Source organism: Gouania willdenowi, chromosome 13 (genome assembly GCF_900634775.1).
Source record: "Gouania willdenowi chromosome 13, fGouWil2.1, whole genome shotgun sequence".
NCBI classification, from domain to species: domain Eukaryota; kingdom Metazoa; phylum Chordata; class Actinopteri; order Blenniiformes; family Gobiesocidae; genus Gouania; species Gouania willdenowi.
In genome coordinates this window covers 15,041,945-15,065,825 of record NC_041056.1, presented here as the reverse complement: position 1 = coordinate 15,065,825, position 23,881 = coordinate 15,041,945, and the positions used below count along the sequence as shown (strand labels likewise).

Genomic DNA, 23,881 nt, shown 5'->3' with positions numbered 1-23,881 from the left:
TTATTCATGTTGTCCTGCTCTGTATAATGATGGGGAAAATCAAATGCACACAACACACAGCTCAGCCAAGAGATTGCAGATTTGCACAATAGTGAGTGTTACCCCAGTCTAGAGCCCTAACTGGTTCAGTTGCATGTCACACATACTGTTTGTCCGATCAATTTGTGGCTTCTGGGATTCCTCGTTTGATTCTGGCCACATGTTGCAGCTCAATGATTTGCTTTACCCTGCTGAAAAACTATAATGTTGCTATGGGTAACTTTAGGTAAAGATGGTATTGAGCAAAAATAGTCTGATTACATAAAGACTAATTGAGACCCCCAAGTAGGGCTGAACGATTAACTGCATTTGCGATGTCGCGATATCATAAAACACGATTTTCTAATCACAAAGGCTGCAATTTTTATTTTTTCTTGTCCTGTTAGGTTCAGAGAGTGTATAAGAAGTGCAGTTTACATGTTTCATGAAAAGTGAAGTGAGATATGTTGAAGAGGTAAAGCCACAGATTCTGTTGCTTTATTGTTGTAATCTGTGCTTTAAATTGTATATTTTATATTTATTTAAAGTTTAAATAAATCTGAAAGTGTTTATTATGAAACAGATTGATTTATTGCTCGTGTACATTGAAAAATACATGACAAGAGGCCCTTGAAAAAATAATTGCATATTAAATCGCAAGATTGAGGGGGAAAAAAAATCGCAATTTCATTATTTTCCAAAATCGTTCAGCCCTAACACCAAGTACACTAAAGCTGCTGTATTCTCCCTGTGTAGTGTGTCAATGAGCTCCTTTAACTCCTGCCTCAGCCACGTTATCCTCATCAGAGGGAATTGGACACACAACCCTAGAGATGGTACAGACGGCTGATAAAAAAGGCTAAATAAGTTCATCTTATTTTGGCTTTGTTTTGTCTGTTATTAAGAGTTTTCACATAATGTTGATTAGTAATGCAGTGTAGTGTGCAGAACAATGCAGATGTAAACCCACTTTAAAGCAGTGAAGGTTTTTTAATTAAAATTGTATATTTGTATGAAGGTTATTGAGCTGGATGAGTGTAATGAGAAGGCTAAATATAATCTTATGCATGATGAAAAATGCCAACCTTTTTTTTCTTTTTCAAGTTTAAAGTTATAAGTAATATTAGCATTTCCCTACATGTTGTGTGTTGACTGTTTGCTGTTAAAATTTGAATTATTAAGGTTTTGTTTGTGTGTCATTTACTATTTTCCTAAAAGCGAAAGCAAGAATTTCCCTTTGAACTGTTTTGATTTTGTAATGAAATTAATTATTTGAATCATACAATTTTACTTTAGGAATTTCAAACCACATGAAAATTTTTCTGATGTCTTTAGATGACAATTGAAATAACAAATATTGCTAAAATGCACACGTAGCTGAAATACCAGCACAAGATCAAAGAAAGTTGCTTTAACCTGCGACTTCAATACAGTGTGTTTGTGACCAATGATAAGGCTGAGTGTTCTCTTAAAATAAGCCATTTGTGTCAAACAGCAAACTGTAAATCTTAAAATGTCAGGATAAAGTGCATCGTTTGCAGAATAATCTGAGGCAGTCCTGCTCGTCTGCTCTCAGATTTTGCTGAGGCTGAGGATTATCAGCCCCCCCATGGTCACTGCCATGGCCACAGCAAACTCCATCCGTTTCTCCTCACTCCACCTTCTCTGCTTCTTCTTCTGCATCTCCTCCATCTGCTGTTTCCTGGCTCTTATCACCTTTTCTCTCTGCAACTGCTCGCCGTAGTGACCCTGATAGAAGGCGTCAAAGTCGAAAATAGGCTTTCCTCCAGGTTGGGTAAATCGGTGAGCTTTCTGCTGCTGATGTAGAGGTCCTTTGGGTCTACTACTGGCCTCTTTGGAGGAAGGTCTCCCTGCACTGTGGACATCAGACTGACTGAGGATCCCACGGTCGTACTTTCTCCTCAGGCTGATGTTTCCCAGCACCGTGTAGGCCTCACTGATCTCAGAGAAGCGCAGCGTGGCCTCTGTGTTGCTCGGGTTCTTGTCGGGGTGGTAGATGAAGGACTGCTTGTAGTAGGCCGTTTTGATCTGGGACTGGGTGGCAGTGGGGGACACTCTGAGGATGTCGTAGTAGGCCGTCCTGCTCCGGTGCAGCAGAGCAGCATCTACTGAGCTCCAGCTGTAGGTCCTGGATGCTGCAGGAGAGACTGGGTTCACCACCAGATGTTTCCATCCACAGCTTGGCCTCTGGATCAGGACCACGGTGCACAAGGATCTGAGCTGCTGGTGGTTTGTGAAGGAGACAGAGGGATCGGAAACATCTTTTCTGGTCCAAACTGAGGATTTTTGAGCAGGTGGACGCTTCCCTAAAACACAATGTAACTGTGTGTTTACAGGTGTGCAGAGTAACAGCACCTCTTCCAGCTGACGCCCACTTCCTCTGACGCTGTTTACCTTGTGTTTTGCTGCTCGAAATGGAGACACAAACTCGTCTTGTCGATACCACGCAGTCCCGTCTCTAACGGAGGCACATGCTACCGTGAGCGAGCCGGGGTCTCCTCCGGTGTTCACCGGGCGGCTCTGGCTGCTAATGACAGCGGACAACCGGCAGGCTCCTCCACAGAGCTTATGACCGACCTCCGCCATTTTGAGGACGGGGGCGGGATTTACCACGTCACTTCCTGCATGTTGACAGGGTAAGTGCAGGTCAAATGACAATGTTACGTGATAAGCCTTTTCACACTCTGAAACTGCGCATGCGCGACCTGAGTGGGGACGAGGGGAGTAGGTCGAGAGGTAGAAACACGTAAACAAGCTCATTCATTCTGATGATATTTCCAACCGAAAAGCGTTTGTAATGTTATTACAACACTCTGTTCGTGTTTCATTAGTGTTCATATTAATAATATTACACATATTTTACCTTTGACCTCATGCGCGAGAACTGAAGCAGAGCGAGAGTGTGAAAAGGCTTATACTGAGTAGCATCGAGGTTAATAATATTTATTCATTTTATTTCTCTTCAGCACGTTACTACAAAGATAAGAAAATAAAAGATAAATAAATGTGAACTGTTCAATACCAATATTGCATGCACTACTTGTATATGTGTTAATATTTATATTCATCCTTCACATTTATAATAATAATAATAAGAAAAATTATTATTATAATAATAATTATTATAAATATACTATTTCTGGTTTGTTTTTGTTTTTTCGCATTCATCAAGTTAAATTCCTTATATTGTATAAAAACTCCACTTGGCAATAAAACTGATTCTGATGAACAGGGTCCTGAAAATACTCACCAGACATTTTTAGGTTTGAACATACTCTTCAGCTTTTTGGAAATAAATATTTTATAATATTTTCAGAAGTTTCCCTGTCATATTTTGACGTATTCATCATAAAACTAATTTAATTAAAAAAAATCACTATTACATTAATAATTAAATAATAACTACCTCTAAATTTAACATTTACAATACATTTATAAATCAAAATTAGAGTATAACCTGCCGTTCTAATGTTTAAAGCCAAAATGAAACAATACACCACATCAATAAATAACTACCAAAAAAGCTATTAGAACTGTAGATTTTTGTACCATGTTTTACATAGATCTTCATATACAATCTGTAGATTTTTGTTGTGTAGTGTGTTGGCAATTTAGAAATATACCAATAAATAACTAACTAGTTTATAAATTAATTTATTACTTTTAAATAGAAAATAAACTGTTTCGTTTCTTCATAAGTTTTCGTATTTTTTTGCAAAATATTAACATTTTTGCTGGTTGTTTCTTTTCAACTTGTTTCAATGTTGTAAAATGGACGCTAGAGGGCGATATATACGTCCTTACACACAATATTGTCATAGAAGAAGATTTTTTTTGCTGTCGCCTGAAAATTACGTCACTTGTTTCACGTGTTTGGAGTAAATATTTCTTTTCATGAAGAAGTAAACCCGTTATCAGGAATATTATGGCCTCCAGCTGTCGACGACCGGAACACTCAGCCCCTCCAGATGTGGTCAGTTGGTCTGTAGTGTTTACAGACGCTGCTTTTCATTACTTTATACCTGTTATTTTAGACCAAACAAATCGATGCCCGGTCATAATCGGTAAAACGAGTAGCAAAGCTAATTGTTACTTTATCCATTTATATTAGTTTTGATAAACTTGATTTAGTCGTGTATTCTAAAGCTACACAGCGGATTTAAACCAAATTTACACATTATTTTTCTGCTTGATGTAAAATTGTTTTTAATGACATCAGAACATTATGTATTTTATTTTGTTATTGACCTGCCAACAATCATGCAAACCTTTTTATTCAGTGATGAACCATATTCAGTGTTTATCTGTTCAGTGTTCTTCATACACAGTGCCAGGATTAAGGCTGTGCGAGACAGATTGAGACAAAAATGAGACCAAATCAAGATTTGAAAACAACTAATAAATATATTCAGGAACCTTTATTACAGTATTCAACTTTTTTAAAATACTAGGCTTTGTTCATCGCTTTGTGTTGAACGTTGTTTTTATTTTTTTGCAGTTTTATAATGAAGATGAAGCAAAGAAGTACTCTCAAAAGTAAGTATATTGTGTAAGTCTGACTTCTCTGATAGTGCAGGTTATTCAGGCAAATCTAATCTTGGTTTAGTTTTCCGTCTTGATTCAAATGTCTTTCTGCTTTAATATAATCATTCACTTTTGAAAAAAAACCTGACTACTCTGTGATTAAAAAACGTTGTGGCTATTGATACGGAAACGAACGAATAGCCTGCCAGTGTATTCGCACGGAGCGTCCCTCATTGGCCAGTTCAGGTGACGTGATTGGTGCACCACGTGACTTAACATTCCATTAGTTTTATTTTAGCTCATTTTTTTTTTTTAGCTACCCCGCTAATCCTTTTATTGTAGCCCTAACCTTAACCCTAACCCAGGAAATATCCTAAAATGTTTTTTTTTAATTTTTTTTTAATGAATATGTATTTTTAAATGTGGAATTTGCCATGTTAAATATGTTAAAATGAAAAAATATATATGACAAAAGTGGGATTTGAACCCACGTTAGCGGAAGGAAGGATCTTTGAGTGCTGCGCCTTAGACCACTCGCCATTCCTGTAAAAAACAGGCACATGTCCGGAAAACGTACCCATAGTCTCGGAGGCTATTGATACGTTTCCGTATCAATAGATACTTCGATTAAAAAATGGTGGACGTAACCTTTCAGAACAGTTGTGCTAAACATATGAACCGTGGCGCAAAACTGTCTTATCTCGTGTAAGACTCACAACCTTAGACACAATATTGCATATTTATATATTTTTTGTAAAATTATTTGCAGTCTGTTGTGTTTTTTTAAAATGTAATTTTGTTTGTCTGCAGCTCCCGGATGATTGAGATCCAGACTCAGATGTCAGAGAGAGCTGTGGAGCTTCTGAACCTTCCCGAGGGTCAGCCCTGTTTCCTGCTGGATGTTGGGTAAGATAGAATTAATGAGTGTACTTACAGTCAGAGTTAAACCTAAACTCACAGTCACACTGTGTAATGATCCTTTGGCTGTGGTAAACATTTTCTATAAAAAAGTGAATATTTAAGGTGTTGTTTTTGATGTACGTTGTAAATTTGTTAATTTTTGCGTCTACCATGACTAAACCCTCTGCTTACTGTCCTCCACTACCTCTAGGTGTGGCTCTGGTCTCAGTGGAGACTATCTGTCAGAGGAGGGACACTACTGGGTTGGTGTCGACATTAGCACTGCAATGCTGGGTCAGTTTCATCAAGAACTCCATTGAAATAATTAACCCTGAAACATGCTTCTTCTTTTTTTTACCTCAGAATTTATGTTGTTTGGCTACAATCAATAAAATGTCTATAACCTTTTATAATAATAATACTATTAATGTTTATAACCTTAATAAATGTGAAACTCTATTAGGATCAGATGGTGTAGAGTAGACCAAAGAGTCGAACCCATCAGATCATCCAGTTTAACCTGCAAAACTGAAACTTTCATCAAACATTTAAACATTAGTCGAGCCAGGAGTAGAAAACTCATTGTAGTTTAGGGGTGTGTACTGTCTGACAACTGGCGATACGATTCATATCCAGATACATAGGTCACGATAATAATATTAAAGTGTTTTTTTATAAATATATATGACTTTAGAAACAACTATTCTGTAAATGTGTACACCTTCATGAGAACATTATGTATGAAACATATTTTATTGGCATATTTTACACTCAAAACATTGGCTTTAACATGTCATGTGCCAACAACTTAAAATAAAGAAATAACAATAACAATCTGCCTGTGGCTTTTAAACCAACTTTGACTTTAGTGCAACTTAACTGAGGTATATGCCTAGAACAACAAATAAATGCAAAAAGTTAATTCTTTCTTTTTAGATTTTTTTGAAAAAACAAGATGGTCAACATGCCCAGGCAAAAAAAAAAAAAAAAAAAAAAATCGATATGGATGCATTTTGAATCGATCCGAGAATCGCGCGACGTAATATATCGGCTAATCCATTTTTTTTTCAACATCATGGCCACCTTCACGCAGTTTGATTTAAATTGTGCTAGAACTAAAACAATCCTATCATTTTGTTTGATTAAATATAAGCAACACTTTTATTTGTTTTTATTTTTTAAAGTAGAGAACATAAAAACATAATACATGCTGTACAGGCAGGCCAAGCAACCTAAACTTTATATAAATACACACACATACCCAAAATAAAATTAACTATGAACAGTAAGCATGTGTTTTTCACTTCACTAAAGGAATGCTTTCAGGTTGTTGTTATTTGTCATTCTTAATTTTTTCACACTGTTGATTGTGTATCAGATGTGGCCCTGGACAGAGAGGTAGAAGGGGACCTCGTACTGGGAGACATGGGCCACGGGATGCCTTTTCGACCCGGCACCTTCGACGGCTGCATCAGGTGAAAACAAAGCAAAGTATTAGTGATAATAAACACTAAATATTTAACATTTCAATAGTTCCCCAAAACAAACTCTGGTTTCTTGTGTTTGTCCAATCAGCATATCGGCTCTGCAGTGGCTCTGTAACGCAGACAAAAGGACACACAGCCCTCCAAAGAGACTGTATACCTTCTTTAGTACTCTGTATTCCTCTTTGGTAAGATTATATCATTAGCTGGTTTTATGATTATAAGCCTGATACAATTAATAAGACTTTGTGATAGACACTTTGATTCTTTGCAGTCCAGAGGCTCTCGTGCAGTTTTCCAGCTGTATCCTGAAAACTCAGAGCAGGTAAAATCAAACTGTAGTGTCTACCAGTGGATAAAGGATGTGATTGTTTTGCTAGATTTTGGCGTTAACTGTGAGGTTTCCTGTTTATTCTCCAAAGCTGGAGTTGATCACAACGCAGGCCATGAAGGCAGGTTTCAGTGGAGGAATGGTGGTGGATTATCCCAACAGCAGCAAAGCAAAAAAGTCAGTGTACAGTGAAGGCAGGATGGTTTTATTTCTTGGAGTTCAGCCTGTCTGTGTCTTCATTTTTCTTATCAGCTGCAGTGTGTCCCTAACACATGGGCTGATTACAGCAGGATGATGACGATGTGTTATATAGTGTTTAATGCAGCCATCTTCCTGCTTATTTCCAGGTTCTTCTTGTGTCTGTTTGCTGGAATGTCAGGAGTCCTTCCCAAAGTAAGAAGCGCAGATGTTTACAGTTGGTGTTGATGTTGTTATTTTTGCCTCATGATGATCCCTGTGTTCATGTTTTGTGTTTTTCAGGGTTTGGGATCAGAAACCTCAGAGAGAACCATCCCAAACCAGGTCCAGTTCTCAGGACAACGGTAAATATAGTTCACAGATGATAAAAATTCACATTTTTAGCTCACTTGACTCAGTTTTCTGACTTGTGTTCATTGTAGCCGATAAAATGCAAGTAAATCATGTCATGTGTCTTAAACTAATGAGTAGAAAGTTGTTTTTAGGGTTTGTAAACTAATTGCTTTAAGCTTTTGTGTATTTATGGACTTTGCCAAGTTTTTCTGTCTCAAAATGTACTTTTTGTTTTTCGTTTTATGAGGTTGCTTTGCAAGTAAGTAATACATCCAATTCTTGACAAATCTGCTGGACAATCTTTACCTTATTTGATAAGGGTGTAAGAAAAAAATGATTTAGCGATATTTCACCGCCCAACTATCGTATTCATCCAAAAAATGTCAAAATTAATGTTTTTAATTGTGTTTTTAACAAAAAAAACCCATTTAATTTCGCAAACATATGCATAGTACGTAAATGCCTGGTCACTAGGTGTCAGTGAACCACATCAAACCGTGTTAACTGCCTCACCCCTCAATGCATTTTAGCTTATGTACATAAAACATACTGGGCACTTTTATAGATATATGTGGCTATTTCTTCTTAAGAACTTAACAGAATCTGTTGTAGAAGCAAGAGTTAAACTTTTCTGAAAAATGGAATTTGACAGTTTGACAAACATATACCACTTGTTTTTGATATTGGTACTTGAGTTACAGGTAGTTACCATTTACTTGTTCTCGCAAGTTTAAAAAAAAAAATGAAATAAATTGTATTTTGATACCATTTTGTACTTGTAAAGATGAAATTTATTATATTGTATATCGTATTGTTTAGTGTCAGGATATATTGTATTATGACATGCAAATCATGATTCACATCGTATCGTCAGATTCATGGCAATGCACACCCCTAGTATTTGAGAAGGTAAGACAGTCATTTTTTAAGGTCATTGTTAAAATGTTGTCTGACATCTTAGATTTAATGTGTCTTCAAAAGTGCATCACATTAATACATTTATCTACAGTATTTGAAATGTATGGATGCAGGTTTGATATAAAGTTAAATGGTGTCTTTTAATCCAGTGCTGGTCTCGACCTTACGACATGCAGGTTCACTCTTACCTGTCTTGATGAGGCCTGATGACCAACATTAATTTTCAAAGGGCCGTCGTCCTGCCTGACTGAAACGCCCGTCAGGCAGGTTTTCCTCCCTCATACATAAAATACTTTGAAACAACCGACCTGGTCCACTTTGTCTGTGTGAAGGTGCCGTTTTAAAAACATGAAAGGGAAGTCTGGCAAGAAGGGACGTGACTGGATTCTAGAAAAGAAGGAGAGAAGAAGACGACAGGGACGGTAATGACTTTGTTTTGAAATCTCTTAAATTCAAGCTTCTTAAACAGTGGAAATGTATTTATTAGTCACTGACGTCCGTTCCTGTCATTGCTTGGTTTGTTGACACACAGAGAGGTGAGAGCTGATACCAAATACACAGGACGTCAGAGGAGACCTCATTTCTAGTTTGGACTCATGCAGCTGCGCCTTCATTAGCATCATCCGGCACCAGCAGCTCTCACACACAGACCCTCACCTCTGCGGGAGGTTGGACTTTTCTTTTTTTTTGAAGTTTTCAATCTTTGCTAAAACATTGAAATGCTGCAAATGTGAGGAAGGCTTTTACTCCTCATCTGCATATGGCAGCATGTTGGGGTGAGTGTGCACTTTGTGTTCAGCTTGGCTCACTATAGCCCGCTGGTGGCACACAACACAGGGAAAGCAGATTTCCAGCAGCGTCACAGTCAGGAATAAAACAATGTTGTTATATTATGGGCTGTACCATTACTAATGCCAAATCAACTGTTTGTTGTGTGATGTACTCAAAATAAAACAACAAATTGTTGCTGGTGTAGCTTTGTGTTGTCATTTTTAAAAAAAATTAAGAAAATCATCCATTTTCACCTGGATTGAACCATCCCACGGGCAGCTGTGGCTACAAATATAGCTGACCTCCATCTGTATGAATAGGATATTTGATTTCTGTAGTGCATAGTTACCAACACAGTATTGAAATGTAACTACTTGTCTTTATTTAAAAAGTTGATGTTTAGTTGTTTAGTGATACTGGTTAATTTCATCCCACCACTCTAATCTGTAAGTTTAATAAACAATTTTCAAATCTGTGTTACTTGATCAAGCATGTGTGCCCTTATTAGGAAGATGTCCTACAGGATGACAGCCAACTACAGCCACAAACATGCACTTTGTCATTGTCAATATGTGAAGTTTGTTGGTCATGGACGGACCGTTTGATTGGATAATGAATTGGAAGTGAAAGTTCTTTAGTTCTTTGGCCAGACAATAAGTCTGAAGAAATCTACTAATTACACTTCATGAACTTTCGACTTTATCATATTTTTAATTACTTAAGGTGCATTTAACTCAGTAGGAAATATTTTAAACTTAGTTTGTTTTAACTGTATTATTAATTATTTTCCTCTAGTTTTTTACAGCCACTATTATTCTGATTCTCAGTACTTAGGTTCTTAACTCAGAGTTTCAATTTCACCTAAGTGATCTGAAAAATATTTTTGAAAAATTAATTATTGTCAAAAATGCCATTGTACGGCAGCGAGCCCCTCCCTGTCCCGAAGTGCACAGACAGTAAGAATAAAATATTTATATTTTATACATTATATACAGGTAATATTAAATTATATAATTTAAAAAAAATATGTATATACAAACTTACCTTTATCCCTCCCATGACGTGGATCAGGTATGCAAAGTATGAAAGATAATAAAAAGTTTTTTGTTTGATTTGCATTCAAAACACTTTGATAAGAATGACTGTATACTGGTAATATAGGCTGCAAAGAAGTTGTTTCAGTGAAATGAAAAGATGTGCCTTGGCTCAAAAAAGGTTGAAAAACACTGTGGGCCATGGTTTATTTTCTGAACAATTTCCCAGATTTAGGTTGTGGTTTGATGGTGTCAGACAAGTTGGAATGTCTAACTTCAGAATTTAGGCTTTTCATTGACATTCACGTTTTTCCTTTACATCTGTGAGACTTAAAGGTGCAGTCCACGACTTCAGATCCCTCTCTCCTCCAGCTGCTCTCTTGCCCTACCTCCAAACTTTTCATAGTCCCTCCCTCAGAGGAGCTAACAAGCTAACGTTAGTCCGACAGCCACATCACAGTAATGTAACATGCACTGTTAAAAGCATATTACTCCAGCGCTTGTCTATGTGTACACACCTCAGCAGCAGCAGCAACAACACAGTGTCACTTACAGCAGCCCACACGGAGGCTGCTGTGCGCACATGAACACATGCACTGACTACAGAGTTCTAGTGTGACAATTACAGATCAAACATAATGTAAATAAAGCAGCAGTAATTACCTTTTAAGCAGAAAAGTGGCTAATTCCATGTTCTACTCCTCCAGACCATACACTGTAGAAAAGACGGCGCTCCAGCCCCGGGAAAGGGGCGGGGACTGTGAGCAACAGCTGTCAGACAGCCCATCAAATAAAATCCTAGCTCTGATTGGTTCTTTTTTCTCAGTCGTGGTGGATTCTGGCATTTTGACAAAGGCTGCAGGAGCAACAGGTGGGACTCAATGAGCCTGATTTTTTTTTTTTCACACAAACTACTGGTTTCAGGTAAAGCTGTCCTTACATAGTGACAGCTTTAGCAAATATGACAAAAAGTCACTTTCATGAGAGTTGCAGACTGCAGCTTTAATGTAGGAATTAAAATGTATTTTTGTTCCGTGTACGGTAGTTGCCTTGAGAAGCAATCTTGGGGTTCTCCAGCAGAGGGCGCTGTTTCCGCTGCTACACAGTATCAGGGCGTTATCAGTGAAGTCGATGAACGCACTGTGACTGTGTTTGAGCTACAGGCGACTTTCACTCATTCTCACTCACTGTTCTCTGTGCTACAGTCACATTATGTCTCAACAAGCCTTCACATGACTTAACCGGAGCACCCATGATTTTAAAATGAATTCATGTGGATTGTGGACCTTAGAGGAGACCTCATGTGTGTAACGGGTTAAAACTGGAGGGCTCTGCCTCACCTTTCCTCGCGCGTCACCCGGTACCGTGAAGTGTTCTCAGCAGCCTCGAGGAAAACTATCCTCACACCGTCATCTTCATCTCCACCATCACACACAACCAGAGCAGCCATGAAGGACCGAATGCAGGAACTTCGACAGGTAAGTTGTGGATTTTAGTGCTTTCTGGCGCTGTGTTGGTGTTTTTAATCACTTGTCATAAGTAACAGGTGCTAAAAGTCAGCTGTGTGGGGATGAAACACTTAATTAGTCTGTACTTTTACACATGCATCAACCTGCAGTTGTTCATTAGGCCGCTTGATAGACAGCAGAGCTTTAGTCAATGGTGTGTATTAGAGGTAGGACAATATTCAAAGTTCACGAGACAAGACGATATACAATACGATACTTTTGGGGAAAAAACCCCCCAAAAAAACCAAAACATTTTGAATAAATAACCGTGATTTTTATTCGACTTTATCTCTGGGCATACCTACATATACTCTGCGTATAACGTTTTAAATTCAATTGTATATAAAATAAACAATAACATAAGCAAGACCAATTTGTGCTATAAGTGCCACTCTGCAAATAGAACAGGAAAACAGAGACTGATCCCAGTCTAAAATTAAAAACAAATCATGTCATCATCATTACAGTCTTCAAAAAAAAGATTCCTCTTTGTGCATGAATTTAGCATAGCATGTTTAAATAAATAAATAAATAAATAAATATATTGAAACAGTCTACACCAGGGGTGTCGAACTCATTTTAGTTCAGGGGCCAAATATGGAGCAGTTTATCTGACGTGGGCCAATTTTAGGCAGGGATGTCCCGATACAACTTTTTTACTTCCAATATAATACCGATTTTAGAGTTGAACAGGATTTTAACGATTCTGATTCCGATTCTCAATTTCGATTCCTGTTCTAAACGATTCTCAATTCCGATTCTTTGAGTTGTGCAGGTCAACAGATCACAGATTTCACAGGATATTTTTTTCATTTGAAAAAGCCTTTACACAGGCCATTTTTATTAATTCACTTAGTTGATACAGGTTAATTTGGTTGCTGTACTGTAATTAGGGTATTCAATTACAAAGGTCCCCAACTGTAAGTGTAAAACTGAAACTTGCTGAAATAACACTACAAACAAGTTGTCAGCAGTCTAAAAAACAAAGAGCTACAGCCCAGATAGATGTGAAACTAGATAAAACAAACTCAATCCCTGGAGCAGTCATGTGACAAATTGATCAACAGTTCCAGTTGAGAAAGATTAAGTTAATTCTTGTCATTCTGCGCTTGTGCGACTTGCGCTGGTGACGACATAATCCAAGATGGCGGCGGCCCGGACTCCAGCCGAGACTATTTAATAAGTACCTTAAAAGACATAGATATAATGAAAAGAGAGACACACACTACAGTCGCGTTCTGAACGCACCTTATACAAACCCCTCGTAAACAAACAAGCAAGTCGTGGAAATAAACTAGTGTGGGCATTTAGGAATCGAAAAAAACAATCGAAATGCAAACATCTTGTAACGGTTCCGGATCCGGAGGTTAGGAACCGGTTCTCGGTGCGTAACCCTACTGATATTGCAGCCTTGAGTATTTGCCGATATCGATCCGATACGATATCAGCACGAATCATACACACTTTTATTACTTATTTTGTCGTGTGGAATGTTAGAAAAGGCTTGATTATTGGAAAAAACCACTAATTTATTATAAACCAATGGATTAATGGATAATTAACTTTTTTAGAATAAGAATATTATATGATTGAATAAAATAAATAAAATAGAAGATATCGAAAAAAGAAATAAAGAAAAACAATATATATTATATCGGAGATTTTAGATCCACTCCTATAAAAAATATTCGTTTTCTAACTGATATCGGACTGATATCCGATATCAATATCGGATCGAGACACCCCTAGAAATTAGTAACTTAATCATTACTGTGCTCTAGTTATCACTTCCACGTTTAAATAAATGATAAAATAAATTATGTACCGCACTAATAATATAAAAGCCATAAGTCACAGATTTCAGTCCCTGTAGAATCTTCACTTTCAATTTATTTGATTTTTTGACCCATTTTTATGTAATTTGGGGAAATTTTGTGGTGTCATTTGAAGAAAATTGCAGGATTTTGCAAAAATTGAGAGTTCTTTTAAAAATACGAGATCAAAAATGTCTTCCATGTGTGATATAAGCGTGGGAAAATGTGAGCCCTGCAAATAGTGAGCAGTTTCATTGAATTTGTGTATTAATTTGAAGATAACTACATTTGAATTAGTTGGTAATTCACACAAGGATTCATGGTTTCTCTGACTTTTTTGCTTTCTACTGCAGGCCGAATTGGACGCTTTAAATGGCCAGATTTGGCCCTCTCTTGCGTTTGACACATGAGGTCTACACAGGCCAGATTTAAGATTTATACATGTTCTTTTTCAACAATATTAGCATGTCTACATTTCCTGGGACAGATTTAGCAGATACCACCACCACTCGTACTACCAACAATATATCTTGTGACGTTTTAATATTGTGATATGATATTGTTGCATGATATATCGTCCCGCTCTGAGTATTTATCCCTTCTACTGAAGTGTCAGCCATATTTCATACTTCTTGCAGCCTCTTCTAAAAGGCACCCAGCAGGAGTTTGACTTTAAATGTGCAGGAGGAGGATTTATTTATTTATTTTCTGACAGTGGCCTATTATCGATCTGGCTTTAGCTAAGGGCGTGTTAACACTCGTGAGGATTCTGTGTGCCCTCTACATGCCACTGGAGGTGTTCATCAATCCCCTTCTCCTCCCACACAGAGAACCATGGCTGTGTATGTGTGTGTGTACACTAGGCAGTTTACCAATAATTCCAGGTAATTAATATTGCCTTGCCTTTTTGTACATATACTGTAGCTTAGGGCTGGGCAATTTCGCCCAGAATATTGAAGCTACTGTGAAGTTGCTGTTGCGCTTTTGCTTAAAGCTTGAAATTGTTGAATGACAGTCTCATTTACTTTTTAGTTTGGGATTGTTCTATGCATTTTAACTCTTGAGGACAGTCACAGCAATAAAGTTGTACTTTTGACAATATGTCTGATGTCTGCAGCCATTTTTAAGTGCATTGAAAAAAATCGAATCGAAACGAAACTCGAATTTTTCTTTAAAAAATCTGAGATTTTTTTATTGTAGGCAAAATCACCCAGCCCTAGTGCCCACCTGAAGAGATTACTTCACACCTGCCATGTGTGCTTGCATTCAGTCCCATCACACTCCAACCCACATAATGCAGAACTAAGAGAAAGTAAATATCTGATTATGTGATTACTAGGAATTATGTTAATGATGTTTAGGGCATGATATCTTAAAACTCCAATAAAAAAATGTGAAAAACAGATTGTGTCATTTTTTGGCCTTATTTGTATTGTTTTCCTTCTAAATCTCCCTTTGGAAAAAGCATGAAACTCTATGGTTTCAACTTCTAAAGACCCAAGTAACAAACGTAGGATCAACAGTTTGGTCATATTTGAACTTAAATGTAGTAATCTCTTCAAAGCCTTTTGAGGAGATGAATGATATTAAAACTGATATCCGGAGTTTCTGAGAAATCTATGTTTACGTATGTATGATTCTTTTGAAATGCGAAAAAACAGGTAAATATGATTTTGGCTTATACCTGACCCATAGACTTATATCAATGCGACCTGATGTAACCTTGTTATGTTCCGTGATGCGCTTGCAGAAAAGTAGAGGCGTGGCTTCTTGTAGATTGCAGAGGCAGGGGGAGGAAGTGAGGCTGTTGAAGGCAGGACATCAAGACGTCCTCTCAGAAACTCAGTATATCAGCTTTAATAGTTAGGGGTTCCCCAATACAACATTTTCACTTTCAATACGATACCAGTAGTGCAGCCTTGATTGTTGACCGATACCGATATTGATCCTATAAGATATTAGCATGAATCATACATTTTTTTATCAGTTATTTTGTAATGTGAAATGTTAGAAAAAGGCTTGTTTATTATTAATCAATGGGTTGCATCCGTTTTAACTTTAAACATAAGAATATTCTACAGTTGAATAAAAATGAATGAAAAAATAAATTAGAACATCCCATATCAATATTGGATTGGGAAATCGTACATAACAGTTGTACTATTATTATTATGTGCCTTAAGAACTAAAAGCAATGTGTAAGTTAAAGCTACCATTACAAAACTGTAAGGAGTCTTGATTCTGTACTTAACATTGAAGTCTGGGAAGGAGTCCAAGTTCCTATCGTTGGGAGGTGGACAGTTTCTGAGGTGTTGAGCAGTGGCTGAATAAGATGCTGTGATCGTGTGCAATGGACTAAACTAGGAATTAAAGTATTTTTATGTAAAAAGACTAAGAGGCAGTGCATCAGCAATACTGCTTTTTGGTTTGATGGCTGTGTGAATTTGTGTTTCTTTGCCAGTAGCTGGAAGTGTGTCCATGGATGTGCTTGTATTCATGTTGGTAATGTTGTAATACAGAGATGTACTGTATCTTCCTCCTGCTTCCAGTGCAATAGAGAGGCAGAGGAAGAAAATGCCCCAGTGGGAGGCTTCAATATTCAGGGAAAACCATGAGGACTTGACACAAAGGCCACTTCTTTTTTTTTATTATTTTTGACCATGTTGTTGTGTCTGAGTAATAGCAGTCAGAGCTACCCTTCCTGTCTCAGGCATTACGGAGAAGAAAATAAGCACTTGAGCAAACAGCAAGTCACAGACAGTTATTTCCCTTCAGTAATTGATTAATATTGTTTTCCAGTTACTCTCCCAAGTTAATCTGCTTTTCCACTTTCCACTTTGTAAAGGTTAAGGCCTTGGAGGGAAATCACAGCATCATATTGGATGATGTCTGTGCGCTTTATATAAGAACTTTGGAGAGTGTGAAAGGGAACACAATGAAATGGGTTTTTTATTTATTTATCTTTTGGTGGTCACATGACCTGGCTGACCCACCATCCATCCTTTCATCCATCTATCCAAAGGTTCAAAGTCCATCACACAGAGACATATTCAAAGCCGTGAAGATTAATTTGTGTCAACTTCCTCTTACTGCTTTAGATCTTGGCTTTGTTTCCATTTTTTGTTCTGGGAGCTGTAATACCTTCTGATGAGATTTGGGGATTTTAAAATTTCCTTTGAGAATTGCTACTGGATTTTGATTGGATATTGAGAGTATTCAGCGCCCCAGGTGCAATTTAATTTAAAACTGATTTGATTAGATGGGGAGTTGCATCTATGTCTTAAATCATGGTGCTTGAGGGGATGCTTTACTTGTTAATAGCACCTGTTTGTAGATTCAGTTTTGAAGCCATGGTCTGCAACCTGCGGTTCTTTGTGGTGGCCGTATTTGAATATTGGCATTGACACAATGCTGTTGGAACAAATCCAAAACTGTAATTACTAAATAATAGTACCTTTATTTGAAATAAACATGTTCTTACAACAATTCTCTCTATAACACTTTACTTGAAGTTTTATACATAAAGGCTGACATTATCATGATATGATGACACCTATCATTAGCATGAATAAGGTGTCATGAATGCTGTCATAAAGTGTTGTTCGTTACCCTAACCTTAATCCTAACCCTAACCCATAACCCTAACCCTACCTAACCTCACTAGATCCCTCCACCTAACCGAAAAAAGGCCAACATAGCTCCATAGGTGCCATAATTTAGCGAACGACACTTAATGACAGCCTTTGTGACACTAATTCATGCTAATGACAGCGTAACATCAGCCTTATGTATAAAACTTAAAATAAAGTGTTACCATGCTTGCTTTTTTTAATTCAGACTCAGGCACATTTAATATTTCATTCTCATAGAAGACTCTAGAAAGCAGTTACGTAAGCATCAAATTGCATGGAAACCAATATGTTTTTTCACAGCAAGAAGAGCGTTGCAGGTTTTGTTGCTTATGTGCTGCTGTGTTTGTTGCTGTTGAGTCACATTGTAGATTTAATCACCAATGTGTTCATGTGTCATTTTGGCAGAAAGCGCCGTTTTGCTCATATTTCTGTGAACGCACGTTCAGTGCCCAACGTGCATGATGTTCTGTGTAAGTTCTCTACCTGCATACGAATGCCACACTCTATAATGTAAAGGAGCTCACACAGAGGCTTCTTTCCTACCACCTCGTCCCATCAATCCCAGTTAGACCAGCTGTGGTTTGGTGACAGATGGCACAGACATTATGTATTTGTCAGCCTTGTCAGGCTTTGACGCCCAAGGGGTAAATAAAGTAATGAGATCGTTCCATATTCCACACACCACGAGGACTGTTATCAATCAAATAGTATTGTTTATATAGTGGAGACAGAGATGTATTCATTTAGATCAGCTACACAAGAATCAGCTGTACCAGTTTTTTTTTATTTTTTTCATTTTATTTTTTTAATCATAATTGTGTTTGTTCTTTGTTTTTAAAATTATCTTTGCTTCTTTAACAGTAACCCTTTGTTCCTCTTTAAGCAGTGATTTTTTAATTTATCAGTTCTAGTCATTTTCTTATCAGTGCTCTATCTGACAGATTCTTGTCAGCCCTTGCAGAATATTTTCCTTTACTTTATCTGCTCTGTGCAGGTCTGTTTGTCAATGCTGTTGCTGGTTTAGGTCACTCTTTGTGTGCCTGCTGGGGTTACTCGCTGCTGTTTGTTTGGCATTAGAGTGACACATTAACTAATGGGATGAATGTAAAAGTCAATGGGTGCCAGTCTTTGATTTTTCTGGGTCTTGAGCGTCAACACTTCTCTGCTTAAACTGTTGTCAACTTATCACAAGGCCTTTGAATATCACAGCGTTAACTTTTTGTTCATTTTTCTCTGTTAATTAATTTAACTCATTCACTGCCAGCCGTTTTCAGAACGACTACCTCCCTCATTCCAGCATTTTGATTTTTAAAGACCCACAGAATATTTTGTGCTATGACAATCTGAAATCTAAACTAATCTAACTAGATTCTGAAAGACTAGAGTCTCTACTTTCATCAGAATTTTTGTTTTTGTTTTTAGCTTGTTTCAGTGACTTTGAAACATTTTTTTTTTAATTTAGCGACACCTCAACATTGGTTTTCTTCTACAACAAAAACAACACTGAGACCGGGCTTTTAATGGCAAAATTATTATTATTTTGCTATCTGGGTCAGAGTTGTATGGTTTACTTACTGTAATTTGGCCTTCCTCCAAGTCTCTTCCCACACACGCAACTTCCTCCTCCTCCCGGACATGCCGAGTTTTACCTCTTTGTTGATTGTTCTCTCTCATCACAACACTCTCAATAGTCCACTTAGTTCCACACATGCCCTGGTCGAGTGTGAGCTGCTTTGAGCTACTGGTAGCTTCACAATCTTCCCTTGTAGCCCCAATTTCTGCATTAGCAACCCCCATCGGAAAACACAATTGACGTATTTTTACGCCAATGGCAGCGAGTGTTTGGATTTGAAATGACGTATTTTTACGTCAATGGCAGTGAGTGACGAGTATAAAATTTTTTCCCAACAATTCATTATAAAAGGAAAGAGTTTAAACACACAGATGTTAAGACTTTGCACTATCAAACTCTATAACATGTTGTCATTAATTTGAAGCAACTGGGAAACACATGAACTGCTGCCAACTACACGCATACACCTGAGTTGTTTTTGGACTTATATTTATCCCTGCTGCCTAGTTATAACTAAAGTGAACAAGTCAAGTTAGTTTAAAATGTCACCAACCTCAGGTCAGTCTATAGTGGCAGAGTTAGATACAGTATCTGATGGTGTTAAGGCTGCAGACTTTCATTTTCTGACCTGGAGTGTATTTAATTGGATTTTTACAACGTTGGCTTATTTTTCCATTCCAAGGCTGTTTTATTTTTATTTTATTTATTTATTCAGTTTTTTTTTTTTTTTTGTACATGCCGAAAAAAGAGACTAGAGAAGCAGTTTGCTTATCTAAGTCCCGTCCCCTGTTTTGAACACAGAAAATTTACATCAAAGCTTGTCTCTCTGGTCAAACACTCTTAGGTTGCGCTGAACACGATTTCATTTTTTTTTTTTTTGTCCTTTTTTGTGTAGGATTTATTGTCATCTGTAGTCAGTGTTGTCTTTTCTTATTCCTCCTCTCTATCGTTGTTCGTGTCGGCCTTGTTCCCTGCGCATTTCATTCCCAGACATTGTTTGCGTTCCTCCAGTTCAAAAGAAAAGTTCATCTTCTTTCAAAGTACCTTGATATCTTCAGAAAGTTTTCTTAGCATACGAAGGATTAGAAAGGCACATACCCCCATCATTAGCAGGCCAATGATCATGACCCCTAACAGGTAGAGGTCCTCCACATCTTCCACTGAGAGGATTGAGAGGCACAGCATTTGGGTTTTTCCCTTTCCATCCATGACGTAACCACTCGGGAATGTCTCTTTTGGACACGCTGGTTCATGTTGTAGGGATCTTCTGTTCGTGAAGATTGAGTCGATTGTGTTCAATGACCAGTTAAGTTCCATCTCGTTGCTTTAAATTTCACATTCGTGAAGGTGATTTTTACAGCTCTGGTGTCATTACGCTTTGGCAGGAGTTGGCAGGAGTTGATGTTGTCAGGGTTCAAGACAATGTCCTTCAATTCCAAGTAATCAATGACCTATTGTTCAATCGATTTTGTGTCTTCGTCACTTGGTTCCGTTGTCCATCTCAACGCACTCGCGTAACTCCTGGGTGTTATCTTTAGGCCTGTAATGATGACATCTTTCTCTCTTTCCTTTTGTTCCAGCTCTTCAACCCTCGCGTTCAGCAGTTTTATCTCTTCAGCATTCATTACATTCTGTTGTTACCTTTACTTCACTTTGAAGGCTTTCCAATGATTTTTCCAGTGTCTTTTCCAACGACTTTATTTCGGCAGATAGATCGTTTTCCAAAGACTTTATCTCGGCAGATAGATCGTCTTTGAGGTTTCGTGTCATCTCCTTGACCTCTTCCAAACCCAGATCAGGTTCTGGAGGGCCTCCATGCGTTTTTTTAACCATTTTTCTTTACGTCTTGGGCCCAAGTTTTCTTTTCTCAGGCTGTTCAGCTGTAGCTGTGAGCTGTTAATCTCCCAAGGTCGTGTTATCGGAGCGAGTGAAAACCCGTCTGCTCTCTTCGAAGACCAGAGAGTTGTGTGTTTACCTATTTACAATGTGGCATTAGCAAATAGTGCTTAAATGCCATGTCTTTAATGAATAATTTAAGAAAAAGTCAGGAGACTAGGCTGTGAGGAAGCATAAATAACATTTTTAAAGTGTACCTGTATGTCATCCAAAAGTTGTCCTCATCCACTACTGATGCCAGTGTGACCCCAAAAACATTGCCAAAGTGATATTTCTGGTGCTTTTTGCTATGAAAACCAAAGCAAAGCAATAGTGGATGTTGATATTTTGGTTTTTCATGGAAATACACAAACACGGCCAAAGTAATATCACAGGGAAAACCATAAACAAAGCAGGACAAAAGTGATGTCAAGCGTGTCTGACGAGGAACCACTTTTCCACTTCATTGCATTCTATGAGGGGCCTCCAAATCTACCAATGCCATGCGCAAAACACCTTATAAAGTTTGAGTCACATGACTATTTCACCAAATAACCATTGTTATTGGTGGAGTTAAAAACAAACTTCCAAGCAGCAATTTTCAACCATTGAGTGAATTATCTAATTTTTTTAGAATAAATACTTTTGATTTATTTATCTTGAAGGCATGCTGTAGGTTTTTATGTCTTTAAGGTAGAGTGCATGGTGCATGGAGGATGAGCAGCCATAAGCAGCTGAGACTGTGTTGTGTGGGGTTGGAGATGTCGTGATTTTGTGGTGAAGCTCTATTCTTGAAAAAGAAGCATGGAAACGCAAGAAGTTGACAGACAAAAGAAAAGCAGGGAGATGATTAAAGGGGGTGGACATTGAGCAGGATTGTTAGGAGAAGGGAATTGTTGTGCATGCACATGCTGCCGTGGTGGTGGCAGCGCTTCATCTTCATCTCCTTTCTCACCCACATTATTTTTCTTTTGAAACTACTGAACTCTGCATGCTGAGGGCAGGCTTGATAAAATCTGCTCGTTATCCTCCGTGAGATATATGTTAAATGAAATGCAAAACATCTGAGCTTTAGGAACAAATACAATCCATTCTAACCAAAAGGAAACTAAAACAATAAAATGGGTTGGATTAAAAAAATGCCAATACAGTCTTATGTGGTCCAGACTATTGCTGGCAGACATGCTTTTACTCTGTCGTTGGTAATTTGGAGATTTCACTTCACCTAACATGAAAGATGTGGAGAAATGTTCAATGCTCAAACTAAAAGAAGTTGTTGCTAATTGGTCCTCGTTGATTTTTTGACGTTCACATTTAGTTCACATTATCACTAATGCTGATTTACAAATATAGAAAAAGGCTTTTATTACAAATTATTATTAAAAACAATAATAGAGCATGCCATAGTCTGCAAAAAAAACTAAGATTTGAGAAGAGCCAAAGGAACCTCTGCCTGGATCCATCATTCAGGGAACATCCTGCCAGTCCAAAGCCTCAATAAAGGTGGATAGTTATGCATAGGGTTAGCCACCCCACCTCGTACAGCGGCAAAACCAAAAACCAGATTGACCACATCCCACACATGAAGTTTAGAGTCTACAAGATGTAATTAGACAGGGAGCAGATGCTCCTTCAGATTAACAGCTAGTTGAAGCAAGCTACAAGCCTAAGTTTACAGCTTAGTCTTCTGGCAAACCACAGCGCAAGGTAAACATCCAGTATCTGAAGAAAGAGAAAATAAAGCTTAGTAAATAACAGATTTGAGGCCCCTTACAGAACATAATGAAGAAATAATAAAAAGAAAAAAAATCACTGGTAAGTGCTCTAATAAACATGGACAACAACTTGTGTTAAAGTCCTGGGAAAAAGAGAAAAAGAGCTTTCAGAATGGATGACTTTAGAGACCTGGACCAAGATAGTTGTCAAGAAAAAAGACAGTTGCTAGGAACAATCTCAAACAGAAGATAAACCTACCAAACTGGAAATCACCACAGCCATAAAGAGCTTGAAGAACGGCAAGGCTGCAGGCTCCGACGGCATACCCCTGAAGCACTTAAGGCAGACCCAGCAGCAACAACAGAGATGCTACAACTTGTAACATAGAAGAGCTGGGTAATGGAGAAAATCTTCACAGACTGGATATGAGGTTACATGGTCAAATTCCTTAAGAAAGGAGACTGCTCCCAGTGCAACAATTGGCAAGGGATTTTGCTGCTGTCTATCCCAAGCGATCTCCTGACCAGAATGATGCTTGATGGAATAAAAGATGCCTTGGACAAGTGAATCAGATCAGAACTGGGAAGACCTAGAGAGTGATTAATACCAACAAGCTCCCGACCTTCGCCAACAGATGCCAACACTACTTCCTGAACATCAGATGGCCCGACTAGGTCCCAACACCAGCCAGTAGGGGTGAATTGGTCATACCCTATACAGACCAGATAGCATCATTGCCAAAAAAGCACTCAACTGAAACCGTCAAGTAAAGAGAATAGTTGGAAAGCCAAAGCAGACATAGAGAAGATTGGTTGAGAGCGAAGCAAAGGCTAAAGAATAGTAAAAAAAAAATCAACTCACAAGGTGTTCCAGCAGCCTAAACCTACAGCATCATGACTAAAGTGGGTATAATCAACCAAAGAACAGAAAACTCTACATCCCGTTCTACACCACGTATTCCTAACTCTGTAAACATAGCAGGTTTTTGGTGTGTACACAAGCAATTTACTGAAACCATTTAGCTTCAATCTTCATGGTCACTAGCTTAGTGTTGTTGCATTTGTAATCTAATGTAATTTCTAATTATGTATACATGGGGACAGGGTTATGGCTTTTATTTGTGATTGGGGTTGTGTTTGTGCTGACCTTCTCGCCTTCAAAAAACACCTCAAAACCCACTTATTCTGGACTGCTTTTAATGTATAGCCATTTTATCTTGTAGTCTATCTTG

General features: G+C 37.9%; 3 protein-coding genes across 7 annotated transcripts in view; 2 read left to right on the top strand and 1 right to left on the bottom strand.

Moving 5' to 3' along the window:
• Positions 1–617: 617 nt before the first annotated feature.
• On the bottom strand, positions 618–2,668 carry dnajc30b (DnaJ (Hsp40) homolog, subfamily C, member 30b). The gene has a single exon (XM_028464347.1). The coding sequence runs from the start codon at positions 2,623–2,625 to the stop codon at positions 1,591–1,593; it is 1,035 nt and encodes a 344-aa protein (XP_028320148.1). The 5' UTR covers positions 2,626–2,668; the 3' UTR covers positions 618–1,590.
• Positions 2,669–3,856: 1,188 nt separating this feature from the next.
• On the top strand, positions 3,857–9,702 carry bud23 (BUD23 rRNA methyltransferase and ribosome maturation factor). Its single transcript, XM_028464885.1, has 12 exons — positions 3,857–4,012; positions 4,538–4,575; positions 5,374–5,469; positions 5,675–5,757; positions 6,842–6,938; positions 7,039–7,135; positions 7,222–7,272; positions 7,370–7,455; positions 7,626–7,671; positions 7,759–7,820; positions 9,060–9,149; positions 9,260–9,702. The coding sequence occupies exons 1-12, from the start codon at positions 3,965–3,967 to the stop codon at positions 9,312–9,314; spliced, it is 849 nt and encodes a 282-aa protein (XP_028320686.1). The 5' UTR covers positions 3,857–3,964; the 3' UTR covers positions 9,315–9,702.
• Positions 9,703–11,655: 1,953 nt separating this feature from the next.
• stx1a (syntaxin 1A (brain)) overlaps positions 11,656–23,881 on the top strand; it is a 56,764-nt gene continuing 44,538 nt past the window's right edge. For all 5 annotated transcript variants that reach the window (XM_028465230.1, XM_028465234.1, XM_028465231.1 and 2 more), the window contains exon 1: positions 11,656–12,010. In XM_028465230.1, the coding sequence (XP_028321031.1) occupies positions 11,981–12,010 (30 nt within the window). In that variant the 5' untranslated portion in view covers positions 11,656–11,980. The remainder of the gene's footprint in view (positions 12,011–23,881) is intronic.